Below are 19,714 nucleotides of genomic sequence, written 5' to 3' on the forward strand. Positions count from 1 at the left end.
CCTTACAGTTCCTGTGACTTCGTATCTGCACCTGCCCTGCTGTGTCCAGAAACCAGCTTCCTTGATGTTATCTACCACCTCTGGCCCATAATCTTTCTACTCTCTCTTCTGGGAGGATCCCTGAGCCTTGGGGGCATGGGTGTGATAAGTGCATTCCCTTCAGCGCTGAGCACTCCACAGTTTCTTATTCTCTGTGCCTTGACCCATTCTTCTGGAACCCAAGGGACCATGATTTAGGGCTCAACAACTTAATCACTACCATGGCTTACTGTGTTTTGTGCCCCCAAGTTCCGCCATGTTTTAAAGGCTACAGAGCACATTTCGAAACCTGAGATGGTCATGGCAGATTGAGATGAACATTCCTGCTCTCATTCCCTCCCCCTCCCTGACAAGCCCTCTGCTATGACCGGTGTGACAGTGCCTTTGGGGCTTAGCTGAAGGTAACTTTGCTCCACAGTGGTCTCCCATTTGGTGCCACATGGTAATAGGGCAGAAGTTCTCTCCTTCTCCCCTCTCCCGACAGAGAATTTGTTAGCAAAGACATAGGCTTAGCTGTGTATATCAGAGATTCATTATAGTGGTTTAAACACATCGAGAATTCAAAATCTCTCTCTCTCTTGTCAAGGTCTACAGATGGTCCCGGGCTATGGCTGTTGTGAGGGGCCCAGGCTCCTGCTATCTGTTTTTCAACTGTAAAATCTAAAGCCATGCTCATTCTCTCTGTGGACAAGAACTGGAAGGTTCGAATTTCACCCCCATATACCACTGCTCATGACTTGGCCACACGGATGTAAGGGAAGCGGAGAGATGGTGTCTTTAGTCTGTGCTTTGCAGGCTCTCACTGAGAAAGAAAGGAAGTATACCTAGTGAGGAACAGTCAGCCACAGCTGGGGTGGGTTCGGGTCCCCTCATGCCACGTGAGGTATTTCCTATCACATTAGTTATAGTCAACTCAGGTTGATGCTGAGACACACTGAAAGCCAGAGCCTGGCTGAATTTTTAGAATCCAACTTTAGAAAGGAGTCGCGGGCTTTAGAGAGGAACACGTGAAACTCCATGGAGAGCGACTTCCTCAGAGAATGAAACACAGAAGAGGAAAATCTGGACCTAGGCCGCATCTAAGAATGTTTTCTCCATTTTTCTCTTGGGGCATGGAATGAGGAAGTAAAGAAACAGGATACAGCCAGTCCGAGTGGAGCCTGCAGGTATGGGGCAGCTGTCCGGGCAGCTGTTCTCCAGGGGTCTGCTTATCAGTGCCGCCAATCACCTTTGTTCCAGACTCTCTTTTCGAAGATGCACACGCGGTTAACAGCCCTGGAACTCAAAGATAGGGTCTGAGTCCAGAACAAAGAACAGGCCCAGCACCAAACATGTGGGTAACTTAAGCTGGTCTCTTTCCGGCAATGCGTGCCACGTGTGGGCAGCTCTCTCCTTATTGGTGCTCCCCTCAAGGAAGTGGGTCTTAGAGAAAGGGGCACAGATGCATGACAGTGTGGCATGTGACCTCATAGCCATGCCAGGGTTTCGGAGCCTGTTAAGTTCTTCTTAACACCAAAAAAGGTTTTAGTTCAAGGGTAATTGAAGTCAGATACTACAAGGAGATTAAGGACAACAAAAAAATCAGAAAATACCCTACTTCGGTGGTATAATACAGAAGTTCTTAATGTTTGGGTTTTGTTTGTTTTATTTTTATTCAGGATCCTTTACAGTGTGGAGGACTAAGTGACTGTTTATGTGAGCTCTAGCTGTTGATTTTTATTGTATTAAAAGTGAAACAGAAATTATTGAAGTATAAAATTCATTACAAAATAATAGCGTGATACCCACAGGTGAAAACAGTGGCGGTCACGTGGATTTTCGTCATCTAACCCGAAACGAAGTCGAAATGAATCGCACCTCTTGAGTGTAAACGTACAAAACATTTGAATGCAAACACTGATGCTTTGTGACCTGAGATAAGGCAAAGTTTTCAGAGGTTTAAAGGAAAACAAACAGACAAACAAAATCCCACAATCCATAAGAGAAAAAAGTGAGCCGGTGAACCTCTCATGCTTCTAAGACTTCTTCAGTGAAAGGCTGTGCTCCAGTGAGAAGACACTATTTTTTCCAAAGATTTTTATTATCCTTCATTTGTGTGTGTGCACGCACCTATGTGTCTGTATACAAGTGTCCACACATGTGTGGGAAGGTGCAACCAGAGGCCAGAAGAGGTCTGGGGTCCCTGGAGTTGGACTTCCGGGTGTTTGTGCCGTGTCTGATGTGGGTACCGGGAACCAAGCTCAGTACCATGGAAGAGCCCCAAGTCCTCTTTGTAACTGCGGAGCCACCTCCCTGCCCCTGAGAGGATGTATTTTCAAGCAATGTGACTAACAAATGATTTGAATCCAGAAACTACAAAAGTCCTCAAAGCTCAGGAGTAAGAGAACAATCACATTTTTAAGACTGTATAAAAGAATTAAATATATATTTAACAAACAACGACAACAAAACATACAGATACCAAACTAGCACCTGAAAACTAGTAGTTTGGCATGAATCATCATGGGGGGGAGGGCGGGTGCCGGAAACGGGATTGGAAAGTGACAAACTGTGAGATTAATTAGCGGTGACTGTGTCAAGTGATGACTTGGATAGGAGTAATTACTTGTGGTAGCGCCCACCCAGAAAACACATGGGGGGTTGCTCCAGCATTGGATACACCCTCCAACCCTTCCCCCAGGTATCTAGAGAACTGAGAATGTGTGCTTACACAAAGTCCTGGGCGTGGAAGAGTATAGCAGTTCTATGTGTGAATTACCCAAATTGGAACATTCCAGATGTCCCTGCGTCCTTGAACGGCTGAACAAAACTTTGTGGTTGTCCACCCCGTGGACACTATTCACCCGAGATTCAAGCTGTCTTTTCAAGAAACAGAATGGGTGGCTCACAAGGCACCGTGCTGTGTGAGAAGAGCCATGGCCGAAGGCGTATGGCACGGTTCAACGCGTGTGATGCTTAAGAGTGGTTAGCAGGAGTTGGTGAGACAAAGGATAATGACCATGAAGGAGGAGGGGGCGCGCTCTAAGGTGAAATACAGCCTCAAAAACTAAAGGTTTAATGAGAACGGTTACACAGTCTTACGTTTTTCGTTAATCCCTTTACCACCTAGCTTCATACTGTTAGATCTGGTACCTGCTTCTGCAATCTCTTGGTGGAGGCACCTGCCATGAGCTGCAGGCTCAGGGAAACCCCTCGATGCTCTTGAAGGAGAACGAGAGAGGAAAAAAAAGCCAACACAAACTCACGTGTTGGTGATTTTAGATTGAACTCTGTGGATCCCCTGAAGTGGCCAGGGATTCCCAAGGGCTCCTGGGCTGTCCTTAGAGAATCTCAGCTAGAATGTGCTGCACCATATTTTAGCCATTTTCTAAGTATCCCATCGAAGTATCCTTTTCTTTCCTATGTCCACATGTCCGTTGGGTTTGCTTTGTGACTCTGTTAAAATTGATCCTTTTTAAAAAATTAAATTTATTTAAAGAAAAAACTTTCTATACTTCACACAGCTGGAAAAAAGTATCAATTTCCAGTAATTAAAATAATCACAAAATAATTAAGCAAGGAATTATGTGACATAATATATGTAACACATTACTCCTTGCTTAATTATATTTGTGTACACACACACACACACACACACACACACACACACACCTAAGCTTTGAAATTAACGCAGCATTTAATCAATGCGTATGTGAGCTCCATTAAGATATTCATTATGTCCTTTGCTCTTTCATCATTGTTTCAAATGTAGTGTGTGTGTGTTTCCTGTGAATCATCTAAGTTCATCTCTGCATATCACAGTTGAAAGACACAACGATAGAGAAATAATAGCCCATGACTAAGTCTGATAAACTCTTGGTGTCAACCCCATACATCCTGCCAATGCCTGCGGCCTGTAGCTGGTATCACCCTTTAAAAGAAAAATATGTATCGAAATAATTGAAGCCCAAGAAGGTTAAAGAAGTGGCTCCGTGTTTCCTAGCAACAAATTCCAGGGCTGGGATTTGAACCTAGGCCCCTCGGCTGCAGTCACCAGAGAGGAAACCTGGGTTACCATCCAAGCCCTGAGGTGAGTCAGCACTAAGGTGTGTCACTGACTTTCAGGGCCCTCATCAGGTACACAAAGGAGATGGGTCAAATCCAGATGTGTCCACTGAAATGGCTGGTGTCTGGGTTAGGCAGGGCTGGGCAGGGGGACCGCAACTGGATGTTAACTCAGAGCCTAGAGGGGATTTCACAGGTTGAAAAAAGAAAGCGTGTGTTGTTCAGTTTCTGGTGGTTTCTGTTGTTGGTTTTGGTTGGCTTGTTCCTTTTTTTTTTTTTTTTCATCTCCTTCCTTATTTTGTTTTATATGAGAAGGTTGAAGTCTAGATTTTTATGTGTAAATTTTCCTACGTTTATAATGTGCGGAGGGGCCAGCCATGCCATCGACTTGGCTCCTCTGAGACTTCTGGCCCAGGTTTTCTGTTCTGACTTAGAGAGTTCATGCTTCAATGAACTGGTTTTGGTAGAGTGGTTGAAATAAAACCCCAATTACAGAAATAGTTTAAAACAATGAGGAAGGGGAAAAGGACGTAGTAGTGAGTGTCTTAACACGTCCTACATAAATATTGATTAAACACTGGGTTAATTGAAAAGTCAGGGTCCATTAACAGAATAACGACGTGTATTTCTTTGTGATCCTCTCGTGTTGTATTAGAGTAAATCAGGGATATTTATTCAGCGCTAATTCTCAGTTTGCCCAGAGCTCATGTAATCATGGCGTGAGCTTATTGGGATTCTTTTCATAGACACAGAGACTTGCCCAAGAACGGGCACTATGAGAAAGTTAGTCAGCACTGACTCAGAATAATGAGTATGAACATGAGACAGATGCCATTGTGTGCACAAAGCAAGGTTTCCTGACACATTTTCCATGTACATGTGGGCTGTTTTGTTTCAGGGGGTTGTGTGCTATTTCCCATTCTTATCAGATTTCCTTTAAACCCCTGGCATTTAACAATGGTGAAGAGACAGGGTCTCTCTAAATCCACATAAAGCACACGGCTGTGTTCACAATTAATCCCAACTTGGGTTTTTGATTTATATGTTTGGGTGAACTTCTGCCCCCCCACCCCCGTGTGTGTGTGTGTGGGGGGGGTGTGAGAGAGAGAGAGACAGAGAGAGAGACAGAGAGAGAGAGACAGAGAGAGAGAGACAGAGAGAAAGTTGAGGTCAAATCTATAGAGACGATCTTGAAAGACAAGTTTATTCATTAATGACATCATAAGGATTGTATTTTCTCTTGGTTAATAAACTATTTGCTCGGCGGGTGCTGTAAGGCAGCCAGGACCAGTCATGTCATTTCTCAGAAAAGATCTGAAGCAACTGGTAATTGAAATGATAATCATTTGATCACAGGGCTATTTGAGAATAACACTCATCTCCAAACTTGTCTATTCTAGGAAGCCTTATTTGGTCAAAACGTTGCCAAATTCCATCTGTGCTAATGTGGAGACTAATATACCATGCTACTTAATTATTTTCCAGAATATTCTAAATGCTGTGGCTGGTGTATCCAACCCCCTTCCCATCCCATAAGCTGTTCCCATATGCTTGGAAACAATACCCAGCCTGGGTTTTGTTTTTTTTTTTTATTCTGACATTTCATAATCATCATGTAATAGCTATAAAATGCAGGACAAGCAGAGGTCTTCTATTTCAAGAAGCTGGTGTGGTGATTGGGTGTGAAATCAGCCCTGCAAATGCACTTTGTAATGTGCTCCACAGTTTATAAAGTCTTGAGGTATTTTCTTGAGAAGAGGGTAAAACACAATTTCCACTTTGTCTGCCTTTACTGGAAGTTCATATTTGATCAAGATAAAAGAAAGGATCCCGTTACTCAGTCTTGTTTTCCATTCTTGAGAGAGTCCTTGTGACTGCTCTATTTAATAAACTTTTTTTTTTCTCAGAAGCAGTCCTGAACCAGACAAGGAAAAGCAAAATTTACCTCTTACCTTAAAACATTTAAAAGAACAAAACTGAGTGTTCCTTACTGTGCAAACACCATCTTTAATAAAACCCTTTTTGTTTGAGTTGGAGCAGTGTGTGGGGGTAGGGTGTGTGTGTGTGGGGGGGGGATAGGTGGTGTGGTTTGTATGATGGGTTTGTCTGTGTGGAGTGTGTGTGGTGTGGTGTGTGTGTGTGGTGTGTGGAATGTGTGTGGTGTGGTGTGTGTGTGGTGTGTGGAGTGTGTGTGTATGGTGTGTGTGTATGTAGAGTGGGTGTGGTGTGGTGTGTATGATGTGTGTGTGTGGTGTGTGGAGTGTGTGTGTATGGTGTGTGTGTGTGTAGAGTGTGTGTGGTGTGTGGAGTTTGTGTGTATGATGTGTGTGTGTGGTGTGTATGTGGCATGTGGTGTGTGGGGGTGCTGTCGGGGTGCGTTTGTACATGTGTAGGCAGGGTAGGGAAGAGAGGGTTGCATTTAAGAGCAAAATTAGCCGAGTTCCGCTGTGTCTAGTAGCTTAGCGACATCGTCCTGTTGTTTTGTCGGAACTATTTTGAAAATTTCTGTAAGCTTTAGGGGTTTTTCACAGCTAAGCTTTCTTCAGAAATGTTCAGTCAAAGAAAGTCAGTTCAAGTTAAAATGTCAAATGCTTCAAATAAGTTTATTTAGAGCCCGAGAGAGGATATCCATAAGGCTTTTCCAGAGAATCTCTGGGCCAGAGGCCCCCTCTTTGTTCTTCATATAGATATCTACTAAATATCTTGCTGGGTTAATTCTGAGGCAGAAAACTTGTTTCCTGGAAGCAATTAGAGATGCTTAAGATTCAAATTTATGATCCTTGGGAGGAACTGAAGCTTCAACGACTTTTCTTAGATTCAAAGGCTTTCTCACCACCCTCCTTCCCCTCCCCCAATATGTATTAAAAGAGAAGAAAAAAAAGTCCACTCATTTCTCAGCTTGCAAAGTTTTGCAGAAACACGAGAATGTGTAAGTTGCCTTCAGTGGGAAGCACATAACATTTATGAAGTATTTCTTTGGGGATTACATCACAGTTTTATTTAATTTTTAGGACAAAAGTTAAATTCAATATTTGTGTATAAGCCAAGGGAAAATGTACCATAAACATAGGAATTTGGGGGTGAGTCAGAGTTCCAAGAATTCTAGATTTACTTAGGCCATTTATATGAAAACTAACCATTAGTCATCCAGCCTCGCTTTTTACATTTGCAATTAATTGCACCTAAAAATTAGCTTTCACTCAAGGAGCTAGGTAGGTAGATGGGCTCTGTGACTGGCATTTAAAATGCCTGTTAGAATTACTGCCCTATTTTGGGGGACCTCCTAACACATAGCAAACATGTCATATAAATTATTCTTTAAATAAAGAGGCCTGGAAAGCCAGTGAGCTAGAATGAATTCATGGGACTCTTCTCATCCCAAAAGCCACACACTGTCTGCTTGTCCAAGGTTAGACCACTGGCTGAAGGTTAGACCGTCCCTGTGGCATCCAGATGAGCTTTTGCTGAGAAAGGATCACGTTCCTCAAACCCAGAATAACATTTTCTGTTTATCCCACCTCCTGTAGGATGAGGTCATCGCCGTCTCCGAAAAGGTGATCGTGAAATTGGAAGATTTGGTCAAATGGGCGCATTCTGATTTCTCCAAGTGGAGATGTGGGCTCCGAGCCACCCCGGTGAAAACGGAGGCTTGTGGAAGAAATGGACAGAAGGAGGCCCTGCTCAGGTACAGACAGTCAACCCTCAACAGTGGGCTCAACTTCAAGGACGTTCTCAAGGAGAAGGCCGATCTTGGTAAGTATGGCGCCGGCTTCTAAATCCAGTGTGGGGGGATTGTGCAATGAGCTACCTCCATGCTGTAGATTGTTCTCGAAACCTTACTATCTGTTTAGTTACGTGAAATGACGTAAGAACTATATATATGAGAACTAGGTAATATGTAAGAATTATGTAACAAATTTACATTATGGAGCTGGAGAGATGGCTCAGTGTTGGGTAAGAACCATGCTGCTCTTTTAGACTACATCAGTTCAGCTCCCAACACGTATACTGGGCAGCTCACACCCCTCTGAAACTTCAGCTTGAGGGGAATCAGAGGCCTCCGGCCTCTGAGGGTACCTGCACTCATGTTCACATGATATACACATGTACACTAGCATACACACACACACACACACACACACACACACACTTAGAGAAATAAAAATTATGTATAAATTATATAAATCTTTAGATTAAGGGCCTAGAGAGATAGATCAGATAGAAAAATGCTAGCCTTATGAACAGGAGGACCTGAATTTGATCTCCAGGATCCGTATTACAAAGCCAGGCACAATGGTCCATGCGTGTCGTCCCAGCACTGGGGAATTCAGAGACCAGAGGACCCCTGGGACCACCCTGTGTGACCACATAGATGAGTTCCAAGCCAAGAAATGACTCTGTCTCAAAAAAAAAAAAAGCCAAGATTGATGGCTTCTGAGGCGCACAATACAGGATGTTGTCTTTTAACCTCCACAGGCAGACATATGTACATACAAACACAGTGAAATACACTGTGTACCTATAAATACACACACAAAGAATTATATCTTATGAAATTATGTATCACATAACATTATGGTATATAATTTTTATTAGAAGTTATATGTAGCTGTATTATATATGTTTATATAATTTGCTTTACTCTAATGGAGTCCAAGACTATGAATTTGGAAATGCCTGGGTGGGAAGGGCTGTGTATGGCCTGTTCTATTATAGGGTCTCCTTTATGTGATCCCCCTTATTGGGTGACAGAGCACGTGGCCTCAAATAAAGTTTTATCTAAGACTTAATTAGGGCTAACATTGAATTAATGGAGACTTGAAATATTGGCTGTAGGTGGATAGTATGACATCTAGGAATATCAAGTCAGAATTTCAGGTATGAAGCAATACGAGGCAAAATGGTGATTCACTCGCTGTGGGGCGATAGAACAAGCTGGAAACTGCTGGGGTAGACGTCCTTGAGCTTCCTTCATCAGCTGTAGGTTTAATCCCTCTTCCTCATCGCCCGCAAAGGAGAGTTTGGACTCTAGAAAGATTCTTTCTCCAGCTTTGGAGTGTCCTGGCCCTATCTGACTATCAACTCTGCCCCTTGGCTGTGTGACCTTAGGTAAACATGTTAAGGAGTAACTGTCTGTCCTCCCATGTGGAAAATAGGGACATGAAAGGTCTCACATGGTGAAGGAATTCTCCTGCCTCAGCAACCGCTCCTCCCGTGACGGTGACACTATGTCCACTCTTTGTTTTGACTTACTTGTACCCTCAGTGGCCTTCACTGCCCGACTCCTCTAGTGTTACTCAAGACCAAAGCAACTGACCTCTGTTTTAGACTAGTTATTTCCTCTTTTCACAAAGAGGAACTTCACTTTTGACATATCGAGGCATCTTTTTCTTTCATTCTAACATAATGCTGATTTTCAGGGCTTTGGTTTATGCCTTAATGTGACAACTTCCTGGTTTTTCTTTTTTCTTTCTTTTTTTTTTTTTTTTTAAACCTAGAACTTAGCTTTTACAAGAAACCTTGATGATTTCTTTTAACTGACACAGAGAGGCTGGAGAGCACCAGGGAACTGACTCTTCTTTCATGTGACTCTGGTTTGTGGTAAGCTGTGCTGTTTGAGCAATACTGGGAAGACCATCCTGCAGTTCAGTATCAACTGGTCCCTGGCAGCCTTTTGATAGACGTCGGATGGTAACATTTCAGACACGCAGCCAAGTTGTCGTGTGCACAATTAGAGAAAAATTATTAAGCTAGTGTGCTTTCCTCTAAGCCAAGGAATTTTTTAAATCATCTTTACATATTTACAGCTAACAGCCCCAGTTTTATCAACACAGCCTGACAACTTTTATGACATGTGAGAAGGTTGAATAATAACGAATCTGCTGCGTTGGCTTCTTAATGTGTGATCCCCACTGTATCTCCATTGTCTTGTTTTTTCCTTAACATTAAACCCTTTCTTTGTTTGATCCTTTTTTTTTTTCCTTTGAGTTATAGAATGTAGTGTTTTAATAAAACACTAAACAGGAAACCCATGATGGGGACAACGGGCTATGTAGATGGTTAAGCTTGAAGTCACACATGTAAACAAGAGTATTTATAGCAGAGCTGTTGTGGGTTTCGAAGGGATAGTTTATTAATGAGCACAAAAAGAAGCCCAATTTCTTAACTCCATCTTAAGACAGTTCGAGAATCTTGGATTCTAAAAAAAGAAGAATGTCTATAATCTATGTCTCCCCCCCCCCCCCCCAGTTGGTTCCAGAAGAAGTGAGTTTGTCTAACTATTCAAAGCATTTGCTGGTGATTTGGTCTTGAAAATGTAGACTAGTGGCTTTGGAATTGAATTGCATTTTAGATTTACTAAGGAGAACCCAGTTAGTTAATGGCGGTCTAGCTGCCCTAGACTTGTCTCGGTGGGACTGAGGTGAAGCCAAAACATATGGACTGATAAAGGGCTTCCCAGATGATTTGGGCTGTGTGTGTGTGTGTGTGTGTGTGTGTGTGTGTGTGTGTGTGTGTGTGTGTGTGTGAGAGAGAGAGAGAGAGAGAGAGAGAGAGAGAGAGAGAGATTTGGGACCCATTTCTGAGATTATTGCTTGGGAAGGGAAGATACGCAACAGGAAGCTTGATTGTCAGACCCTCTGGGAGACAAGAAAGACTACATACCTTTTATATTTGTAAATATAAAGTACCCCTTTAAGGATAGAATTCAAGGCCTTGAAATTCTGCTGGGCTGGTATGAACTGTGGGGAATTCGAGACAAATAGCTTTCGTAATTGGAATGCACACTGTGTTGTAATAATGTGCAAAGAGAAACACAAACTTTCCTTAATGTAACGAGTTTCCATTATCTCTCTGATCTGAAGTTTGTGAGTCCACATTGTTGGGATTTCGACCGGGGACTTTTAGACCAGGAATGCAGCGGGTGTCCTTGGCCAGGCACAGTCCTGTCCTGGTGACTTTCTCCTCAGCCTCTTCCTTTCTCTGGATGTCACATCAAAACATTTGCTGGCCTTTCTTTCTACCTCAGTGGTCTCTGTCTATCTCTGTCTGTCTCTGTCTCTGTCTCTCTCTCTCTCTGTCAATGTCTCTCTGTCTCTGTCTCTCTCTGTGTCTCTCTGTCTGTCTCTGTCTATCTCTCTCTGTGTCTGTTTTTCTGTCTCTCTCTCTCTCTCTCTCTCTCTCTCTCTCTCTCTCTCTCTCTGTCTATCTCTGTCTGTCTCTCTCCCTGTGCCACACCAAAACCACCCCCAACCACATTGTTAGTGGCAGCTCTCAGCTTCCTTCTGTAGAACCTTCCTCATTGTCCTCATCCAAGAAAAGATGAACTTTGAGATTGCTTAAGGACCCTCCCCCCTTCCTAGCCCGGAAGTGAGCAAAGAATGGAAAACTCACCTTTTTGTGGATAAAGATAAACTTTCAGTGTCCTAGATTTTTAAAAGCCCAGTTCCCCTAGCCTGGTAAAACTACCAATAATAACGAAAAAAATAGGTTGACTCTTAAAGACAGATTTTTACAATAAAAAAAAAAAGCCAATGAAATGAAAGAACTCCTCTCGTTCAGTGTTAGTCAGTTCCCTCCCATCCCGGTGTGTGTCATTTCCTGTCTCCCTGTGACTAGTCAAGGAACAAAACAAAACAACACAAATGTGTGTCTGGCAACAGATTCACACTGTACACAGAAAAAACGCTGCCCGGTGGTGGCGGCTCCCCATGGCTACACCAGCGGCAGTCACCACCCTGTCGGGGGTTTTTTTTTTTTTTTTTTTTTCTTTAAATCACCTCTCCCCTTGAGGGTGTTCTGTTTGTTTTTTAAAACCTTCCAGAGTTTTCATTTAAGACTCGAAATGAGTGCTGGCAACAACTACAGATGCGGAGAGTGAACAAGCTAATCATTAAAACAATAAACACTTCTGAGATGTGATGCAGCACATTTCTCCCCCCACCCCACCCCACCCCTGCTTTGTCCCTCGAAAAGAAAGTTCCACCTGAAACCAACACCAATTGGGGCTTTCCTGGGGGTTACTCTTTCAGCTCATTTCATACTGAAATTTTTTTTTTTTTTAAGTGAAGAAAGATAGCCATGTAAAAACAGAAGCGTTAAGGAATGTGTTATTCATAAGCATAACAAACACAAAAACCTGTTCTTCCAGAAGAATCAGACTGATTAAATCATTCACTACACAAGCCTTTAGTTATTTATTTTTGTCTTTAGAATTACAGTACTTAGCTTTGTAATAAAGTGGACCTGATACCCATATTTGGTATGGCAGTTAGGAGTAGTCAAATGAAGAATTATTTCATTTTACAAAAATTTTAGCCACTTAGGAGTATAAATACTATCAGTTAAACATAGCAAACTTGCATTTTTTATTCCTTGGGCTATAGTTCGGAAAAAAAAAAAATCAAATCATTTTATATAACACTGTTTCTCACAGAGTTCCTTTAAGTGAGGTATGAAAGCCGCAGTGTAAGCTTTATTGGCCCATAAATATATCGTTATAGTTGGACTACATTTATATGCTTTGGATTGTTGTTTAAGCCAAGAAAATATGTCTGTACAGGTTGATTTTTTTTATTGAAATCCTTTGAGGCATACAGCAAAATGTGTTTTAGGCCAAGGTTATTAAAACAGCATTTTCTTTTTCCCCCCTTTTTCAACAGACTCAATGTCAATTACCATACCACTAACTGTCTGCGGATGGGCAGTTATGAATGGCCTCATCTCTAAGTGCGTCTTTAGAAGAAAAAAATTAAAAAGAGAGGAGGCTGAACAAATTCAGGAGAAAGAGAGAGAATGCGTGTGTGTGTGTGTGTGTGTGTGTGTGTGTGTGTGTGTGTGTGTGTGTGTGACCTGCCTGAATTTAATGTTGGCTAACTGTCTGATTTTACATCCCATCAAGTAGGGAGTGGTCTCCCCTTTTCCTACCCCAGCAGCAGCTTCCTCTGCACTTTGGGTAGTAGATGGTACAGTGGATGGTCTTTGAGGAGGAGGATGCCTCTATCCTAGATCTCTTGCTCTCTGGAGAACCCCTGAAGTCACTACATGCTCATGCCTTTAGGTTCTTTGTTTTTCAAAGGAAGGATAATATATGCCGTGCTTCATGATGCTGGGTTTTGAGGAGCCCAACTGAAGACAGACCAGTTGGGATCCTCAGGAGCATTTGTGGCATTGAAGCATAAGTTATTTTTTTTATATTAGCATAATCTGGTGGAAGTTGTGTGTGGTCAGGAGCTGTGTGGGACCATGTTAGTGCCATGGTTTGGTCCTGACTTGGATCAGTTTCTCTCCACACTGTCTCACCCAATAGAAGACTCACTAAATTCTTTCTTTCTATATAGAAATATATATATATATATAATATATAATCTTTATATATATAAACCATATATAAATATATGTAATATAAAGTTTCTGCTTATCTTTTAATCTAGTCACAAACCTATCCATGTAATATACTGTATGAGTAATAAGTGTGTTATTTACATGTTTAAGCTGATAATATTACACAGAGTAATATATAATGCATAATTGAGATATGCTCCACATGTATGATATCTTTCATATTGTAAATTACACAACTTTTTTCTCCTGAAAATTCTATGAAAACAAGCTGAGCCATGCATGGCCAGTAGGATAAGGAACCTCTCAAGTTCTTTGTTAAAAACCTGACTAGAGTTGTTGCTTAGAAATTCTTAAGGCCTGATATTACAGATGGCTGTTTGTAATTGCCTCTGAATGTGGAGTGAGTGTCATGTGGCTTCCTGGAGTAGCCAAGGCAAAGACCTGTTACTCTTTGCTATAAAGAAAGAGCATGGAAGTTTCTCATTAGAAACACATTACATCCGTGAGCTAATCAACTCACTAGGATTGGAGGCTTCTCATTAAGAACAGCCTCCCTCCCTCCCTTCCCCTCTTCCCACCCTCCCTCCCTTTTCATGGAGTGAGGGCTCTTCTGAAAATGTTTGCTGAATGTGCTGTATTCTCAGTTGCTTGGCTTGAACTGTTTCCAACTGAAACTTGAGAATTTTCTTAGATGATGTACGTTTGCAGTATTCTATTTGTGAATAATTTGAGAAGCCCCTCTGCTGCGTGCGCGCGCGCGCGCGCGCGCGCGCGCGCGCGCGCACACACACACACACAAACACAGAACCACTTTAAAGACTTTGGCCTTTATAATGTCCTTACTTTCAAACTAGAAAGATCTTTCTGAGGGATTCTCTTATGAGGTCCTCTGACAGCATTCTCTGTTCAGTGTTATTCTCTGGAGAATCTGATCACAGCACATTTAATCCCAGGGAAGCATGCTGCTCCAGTATCCACATGGCTCCTCCAGGAGTTGCTTCTTGACATTGTAAAGTGGTAACCCAGAAACCCTTTAGGTTAAGGCAGGAAGGTCATGAGTTCAAGCCCAGCCTGGACTTAGAGTCAACTCAAAAGCAGGCTGAGCTGCGTGCTGTATAGGAAGATTCTGTCTCAAGAAACAAAAAGAAAGGACTGGTAAGATAGTTCAGCAGGTAAGCGGGACTGCTGCCAAGCCTGATAAACTGAGTTCAATCCCTGGAACACAAATTGTCTTCTGTTCACACTTACAATAACAAACGATTTTTTAAATGAGTGTATTCAAGCATCCATAAGTCTATAACTGAGGCATCCAGAGTGTCAGAATATCATCTAAGAATCAGAACCTACAAGCTAGGTTATTTGAAAGTGAAAACTTGACGTGACTATCTTATTAAATAGTTGAAATTGTCCTGAAATCATGATGGAAAGGACCAGTAAAAAGTTTTCCAACAAGAAATATGCATCTTTGTGTCTTGAGAATTTTCAGTAATAGCTGAACCCAGCTATTACTAGTGGGAAGGAAGTCTTTGCCCAGCCTCACCGTGTCCTAGCTGATTGTCAGGTTGATACTGCTCTCCACACACCGCTGTCCCACAAACAGCATATTCCTATCCAAGACGCTTTCATTTGGAATTCCCATAGGCCTGGAAAGTGCCCACAATGTTCTACATTGATACATCCTTTGAATATGGACAGTTAGTTGACCAGAGAGAAATTCATAGAACCTAGGAATTTCATAGTTTGAGAAGCAGAAAAAGGTGACATTAGAACTTCAAGGAATGTGTTTTTTGCTGGTTTTTTTTTTTTTTTTTTGGTTTTGGTTTTTGGTTTTGGTTTGTTGTTGTTGTTGTTGTTTGTTTGTGTTGTTTTTTGGAGTTCTTTGTAAGATTGTTGGGACGGAAGGGACCTTGGTGGACATCAGTCCAGTTAGAATTGCTTCCCTGCTTCCCTTGTGACTGTCTTCTGTTCTGACTTTATTTAGCTAAACAACCCCGATGTTTTCAACTCTTTCCCCGGATGTGGTTTTCAAGCTCCCTCACCATCCTGGTTATTCCTCTTAGGATGCATCTTGAGTGTTTGTATTACAGTGGTTTATTCATTTATATTGTAAGGTACTGTTTTGCTAAGAATCCTACAGCCCAGAGTCAATGTGGCTTTCAGGGATACAGAGACCACCGTACAGTCATCACATACAGCCAGATTTCCAACAGCTGCCTATGCCCCGGTGCCTCCAGATATGACGTAACCCCAGTGAGGCTTAGACTCTCCCATGGCTCTTCACAGGCTTGGCTTTTCTAGACCTCTGGGAAAAGGAGGAATGTTATTTCACCACCACCCCCCTCCTCAGGTTTACTTTTCTGTTTTTGATTTGACTCCTCTCTATGTAATACCAAGGGCAGGCTATTACTTAACGAACATCATTATTTATGAATCGTGAATATGCCTTTTGAGAAATGCTGCCAGGGAGGCTGTGCCTTTCAATGGCTGGAGTCCCAACGATGGCACACCAAAAACATGTGAGGTGTAACCTGGACAGACTGGGTTTAGCCTCAGTAAGGATCCATGTGTGAAGGCCAGCCTGATGCCCGTCTTGTTTCACAGACTCTGACAAAGCCAGTGATGTCTGGGAGACCTCTCCATCCCATCAAGTGTGGCAGTTAAGCTCACACCATCCTCCTGGGCTTCCGGTGTTCCTCATCTTTGCCCTTTGTCTCTACATCTTGTTAGTGTTTCAGGGTTTTCATTCTCACGGGCACCCTTTCGTGGATCACATGCTTTATGGCTCTTTCTACTATAATTCCACGATCGGGGAGGAAACCAGCTCCTACTTTTGCTCTGGCTTCATTAGTGAGACATGTTCATTTCATAATGATGGTCTGTGGGATTGCCATCTGGTGGGAAGATAATGGAAGATGAAGAATGATTCAGTTGTCATCCAAGTCCCATCTCATGGATTCCTTTCGTCTCTTCTACATACTTTGAGTCTGTTAGGGAAATCTCTTGGCTTCACAGAAGCTCATGCATTTCCGGGGTCATGGACAAACCTCTAAACCAGGAGCAGGGACTCCACGATGCCTTTGGTGACAGCATTTTAGTGACTTTCTTGTCTCTAGGACAAAATGTAAGGGAAGAAAGATGGATCCGATTCATCGTTTCAGGGGACAGGTCCGTCCTCAGTCCATACCTTTGGCAAAAACATCACAGCCAACTAGGAAACAGAAAGTCAGTCAAGAAGTGCCCAAAGACAGTAAACTTTGAGGATGTGTCCCCTCAGTGAGCTACTTCCTCTAGCTCAGCTGCACCCCTTAAAATGCCCACAACCTCCTAAGATATTGCCACGGGTTGAGGATCAAGCATTGAAGACATGAGGCCTGTGAGGCAGTTCATATTCAAGCCATGATCTAATCTGTTAAACATGCTAAATCTGTTAAACATCTCTAAAAAAAAAAAAAAAAAATACATCCCTGACCCTTCTTCAGGTACATTTTTAGCTCAGTATTGCCCCTTTAGTTCCAGTCTGTGATGTGTCTCTCAAGTCACTACGATTCTGTCTGTTGTCCTTCAGTCTCTCATGTCTAACCACAGTATGATTACCCACAATAGTCGCCATTACAGCCCTTGACACCTTAGAATGCAAAACATATATGTCCTACAGGTGAACTGACATGAGCCCCATACTTGATCTCAACATTTAGTCTTAATATTGACATCCATTCCTCTAAACAGCGCATTTATCTTGCAGAGTGCCTTAAATGGGAGGTTTGATTGCAAAACATTAGTTTCTCTAAATGTCAAAGATTCACTTCCCTTCCCTCCTCTGACATTATGTGTTTAAGGTTCTGGTTCATGCAGGTCACTGCAATGGAAAGCTGAAATTTGGGCTCTTAGCCCATCTTAATAAATATATTTATCTAGGGCAGGTTGGAGCAGAAGTGGATTTTCAAAGGCTTTGCAAAGTGCTCCATGCACAGAGGGGCTGAGCAAACAGGATTGTGTGTATGAGCTCTCCCCAGCACCTTGCTCTGGATGCTTTTGTTCATACCGTGTTTCTGTGGAGTACTAAGTTTTTTCATTCCTCAGAATCCCTAGGCTGTGCCTTATCTAAAATGTTCTTTCTTTGGGTCTCCTCCTTTGCTTATATCTTTAATAATTTATGCTGTACTTTTTTTTAATACTTCTGAACCACTGTCAATACCATTTGTAGCTACCCTCTTTCCTTGATGACTCTATGACTACTGCATAAGATGCAAATGTTACAGGCAAACCTCCACTGAACTGTCTAATTCAAGTCTTCATCTCTTTCCTTTAAAAAAAATAATAATTTGAATTTGTTGTTTCTGTGTTCATTTTGGGAAGATGTAAGTTAAATAGGAAAACAAGGAAGCAGAAATGTGATTGCTGATTTTCTTCCCCCATAGAGGTAAGTCTGCTGGCCTTTACATGTGTGCTTCTGTGTGGATAGGCAAGGGTTCTTACTTAGGGAACCACCACCCCCCCCCCACACACACACACAATAAAATGTACTGTTTGGGAGCCTGTCCCAATACCCAATTTTGTAGAGAATCATGTGACCATGTCTCTGTGTTGTAATCCATTTTTATCTGGCCGGGGAATGTTTCTCTGTTGAGGTGTTTCATAGTTTGACTAATTATTGTTGGACTTTTCAATGGATTCCGGTTCTCGCCGGCTCAGTCAAATTCTCGGAGCCGTGCTCATCCCTGGCTGTTTACACATTTGCAGAGGGGAAGGATCGCTGTCTCCGAGTGCACCCAGGCTGTTAAGCCAGCCTGTGCTTTTTTTTGCCCCTTATCTAACCCTGTCCCTGCCTGTGTAAACTTCTTCTGGGGACCTGACAACTCCCCAACCTCCCAAATTCTCCAGTGTGCTTTGGACTCTCTACTGCCTTCCTGCTGGAGGAATGCCCCTTTCAAGAGCTGTACATGGGAGACTTCTCCTTGCTCCTGAAGCCCTTAGTCATTGAATGCATGGGATTTGCCTCACCTGGTTGAGTTCTTATCGCACAGAGTGTCTCTACCACCTTGCTGAGCACCTAAGTGTATGCCGGTCCTTCTGTCTTATCTTCCGGGAACAATCTGAGCTCCCGAAGGTTGGACTCTGACTTCAAAGCTCTATCTAGCAGGCTGAGCAAACATTTGGCTTTTATAATCAGTCTCCTGAAATCTCCTCTCAGTCCACCTGAGTCTTCTCTGTCCATTCAAAGGTTGATTTGATTTCGTTCCGGTGCTTCCTGACACACCTTGTAGCGGAGGGGTTGTCTCATCCGGGTATTTAGCTGTGAGCTTTTGGGGAAGGGAGGCTAATTAGTAATCAAGTATCTGCCACTCATTCTGGCAAGACTTTCTGAGTGAGATTTTTAAACAGGACCGAAGCTATTTGAACATTGGTAGAGGCATGAAAGGGAGTGTGAGTGTGTGTGAATGTGTTTGTAAGTGTGTATGTGTGTGAATGTGTATGTGTGTGAGTGTGAATGTGTATGTGTGAGTATGTGTGTGTGAATGTGTGTGTGTGTGTGTGTGTGTGTGTGTGTGTGTGTGTGTGTATGTGTGAGTATGCCACAAACGTTCCATATTAATACTGGCACTTGTTAATGTTTCTCTTCCTCAAGGAAATATTTATCCTGCTACAGATTTACAGCAGAGACAAAAACGTTTAGGGAAGTAAACAAGTCCAGACAGGACTTGCTCTGCCTTATCTTTTTTTATTATCAGCTGGTTTGTAATCTGCCTTTTTATATATTTATTTTCTCTCTAGGTGACAGGTTATTAAGGAGATGGCTTTAGCGCCACATCTAATGCTTCTTTTTCTAGGTAACTGCTCTGTTGTAGTTCTCAGCTCCTTTAAAATGGTTACTTGCTAATCGTTGAGGAACACAGGCCCCACCTTCCACCAACCCAGTCTACTCCTTTGGCTCACAAAGACAGCATTCTATTAGGCCCTGTAGAAACAAAGCTCTGGGCCTGGCCTATTCTCCCCATAAGAAATAAAACATTGTTTTCATAGTCATGCTGATAATAAGGGAGAGTTCAAAGCATGACGAAACATATACTTTTCTAGTGGAAAAAAAAAACCTATGGTTACCTGGTTAATTACCCATCACGTGATGGCTGTGTGTATAAATACAGGCTTTTCACATGTGCAAGCCTCTGTGTGGCTTTCTTTTCAGCCTTTCTCCTTCTGTTATTTTTAAAATTGATAATGTTCACTTCGTTCCCATTGTTTGATATCAGTGTTTTCAATCAAAGATTTGGAAGAATGAGTAGACACAAAG

General features: G+C 42.4%; 1 protein-coding gene across 1 annotated transcript in view; it reads left to right on the forward strand.

The window, feature by feature from the left end:
• Positions 1 to 19,714, forward strand: part of Arid5b (AT-rich interaction domain 5B) — a 179,833-nt gene that overhangs the window by 24,915 nt on the left and 135,204 nt on the right. Inside the window, 1 exon segment of the mRNA XM_052744796.1 lies at positions 7,611 to 7,836. Coding sequence (XP_052600756.1) covers positions 7,611 to 7,836 — 226 coding nt within the window.

The sequence above is a fragment of the Peromyscus californicus genome, unplaced genomic scaffold (assembly GCF_007827085.1).
Source record: "Peromyscus californicus insignis strain IS unplaced genomic scaffold, ASM782708v3 Scaffold_19__1_contigs__length_69161282, whole genome shotgun sequence".
NCBI classification, from domain to species: Eukaryota; Metazoa; Chordata; class Mammalia; order Rodentia; family Cricetidae; genus Peromyscus; species Peromyscus californicus.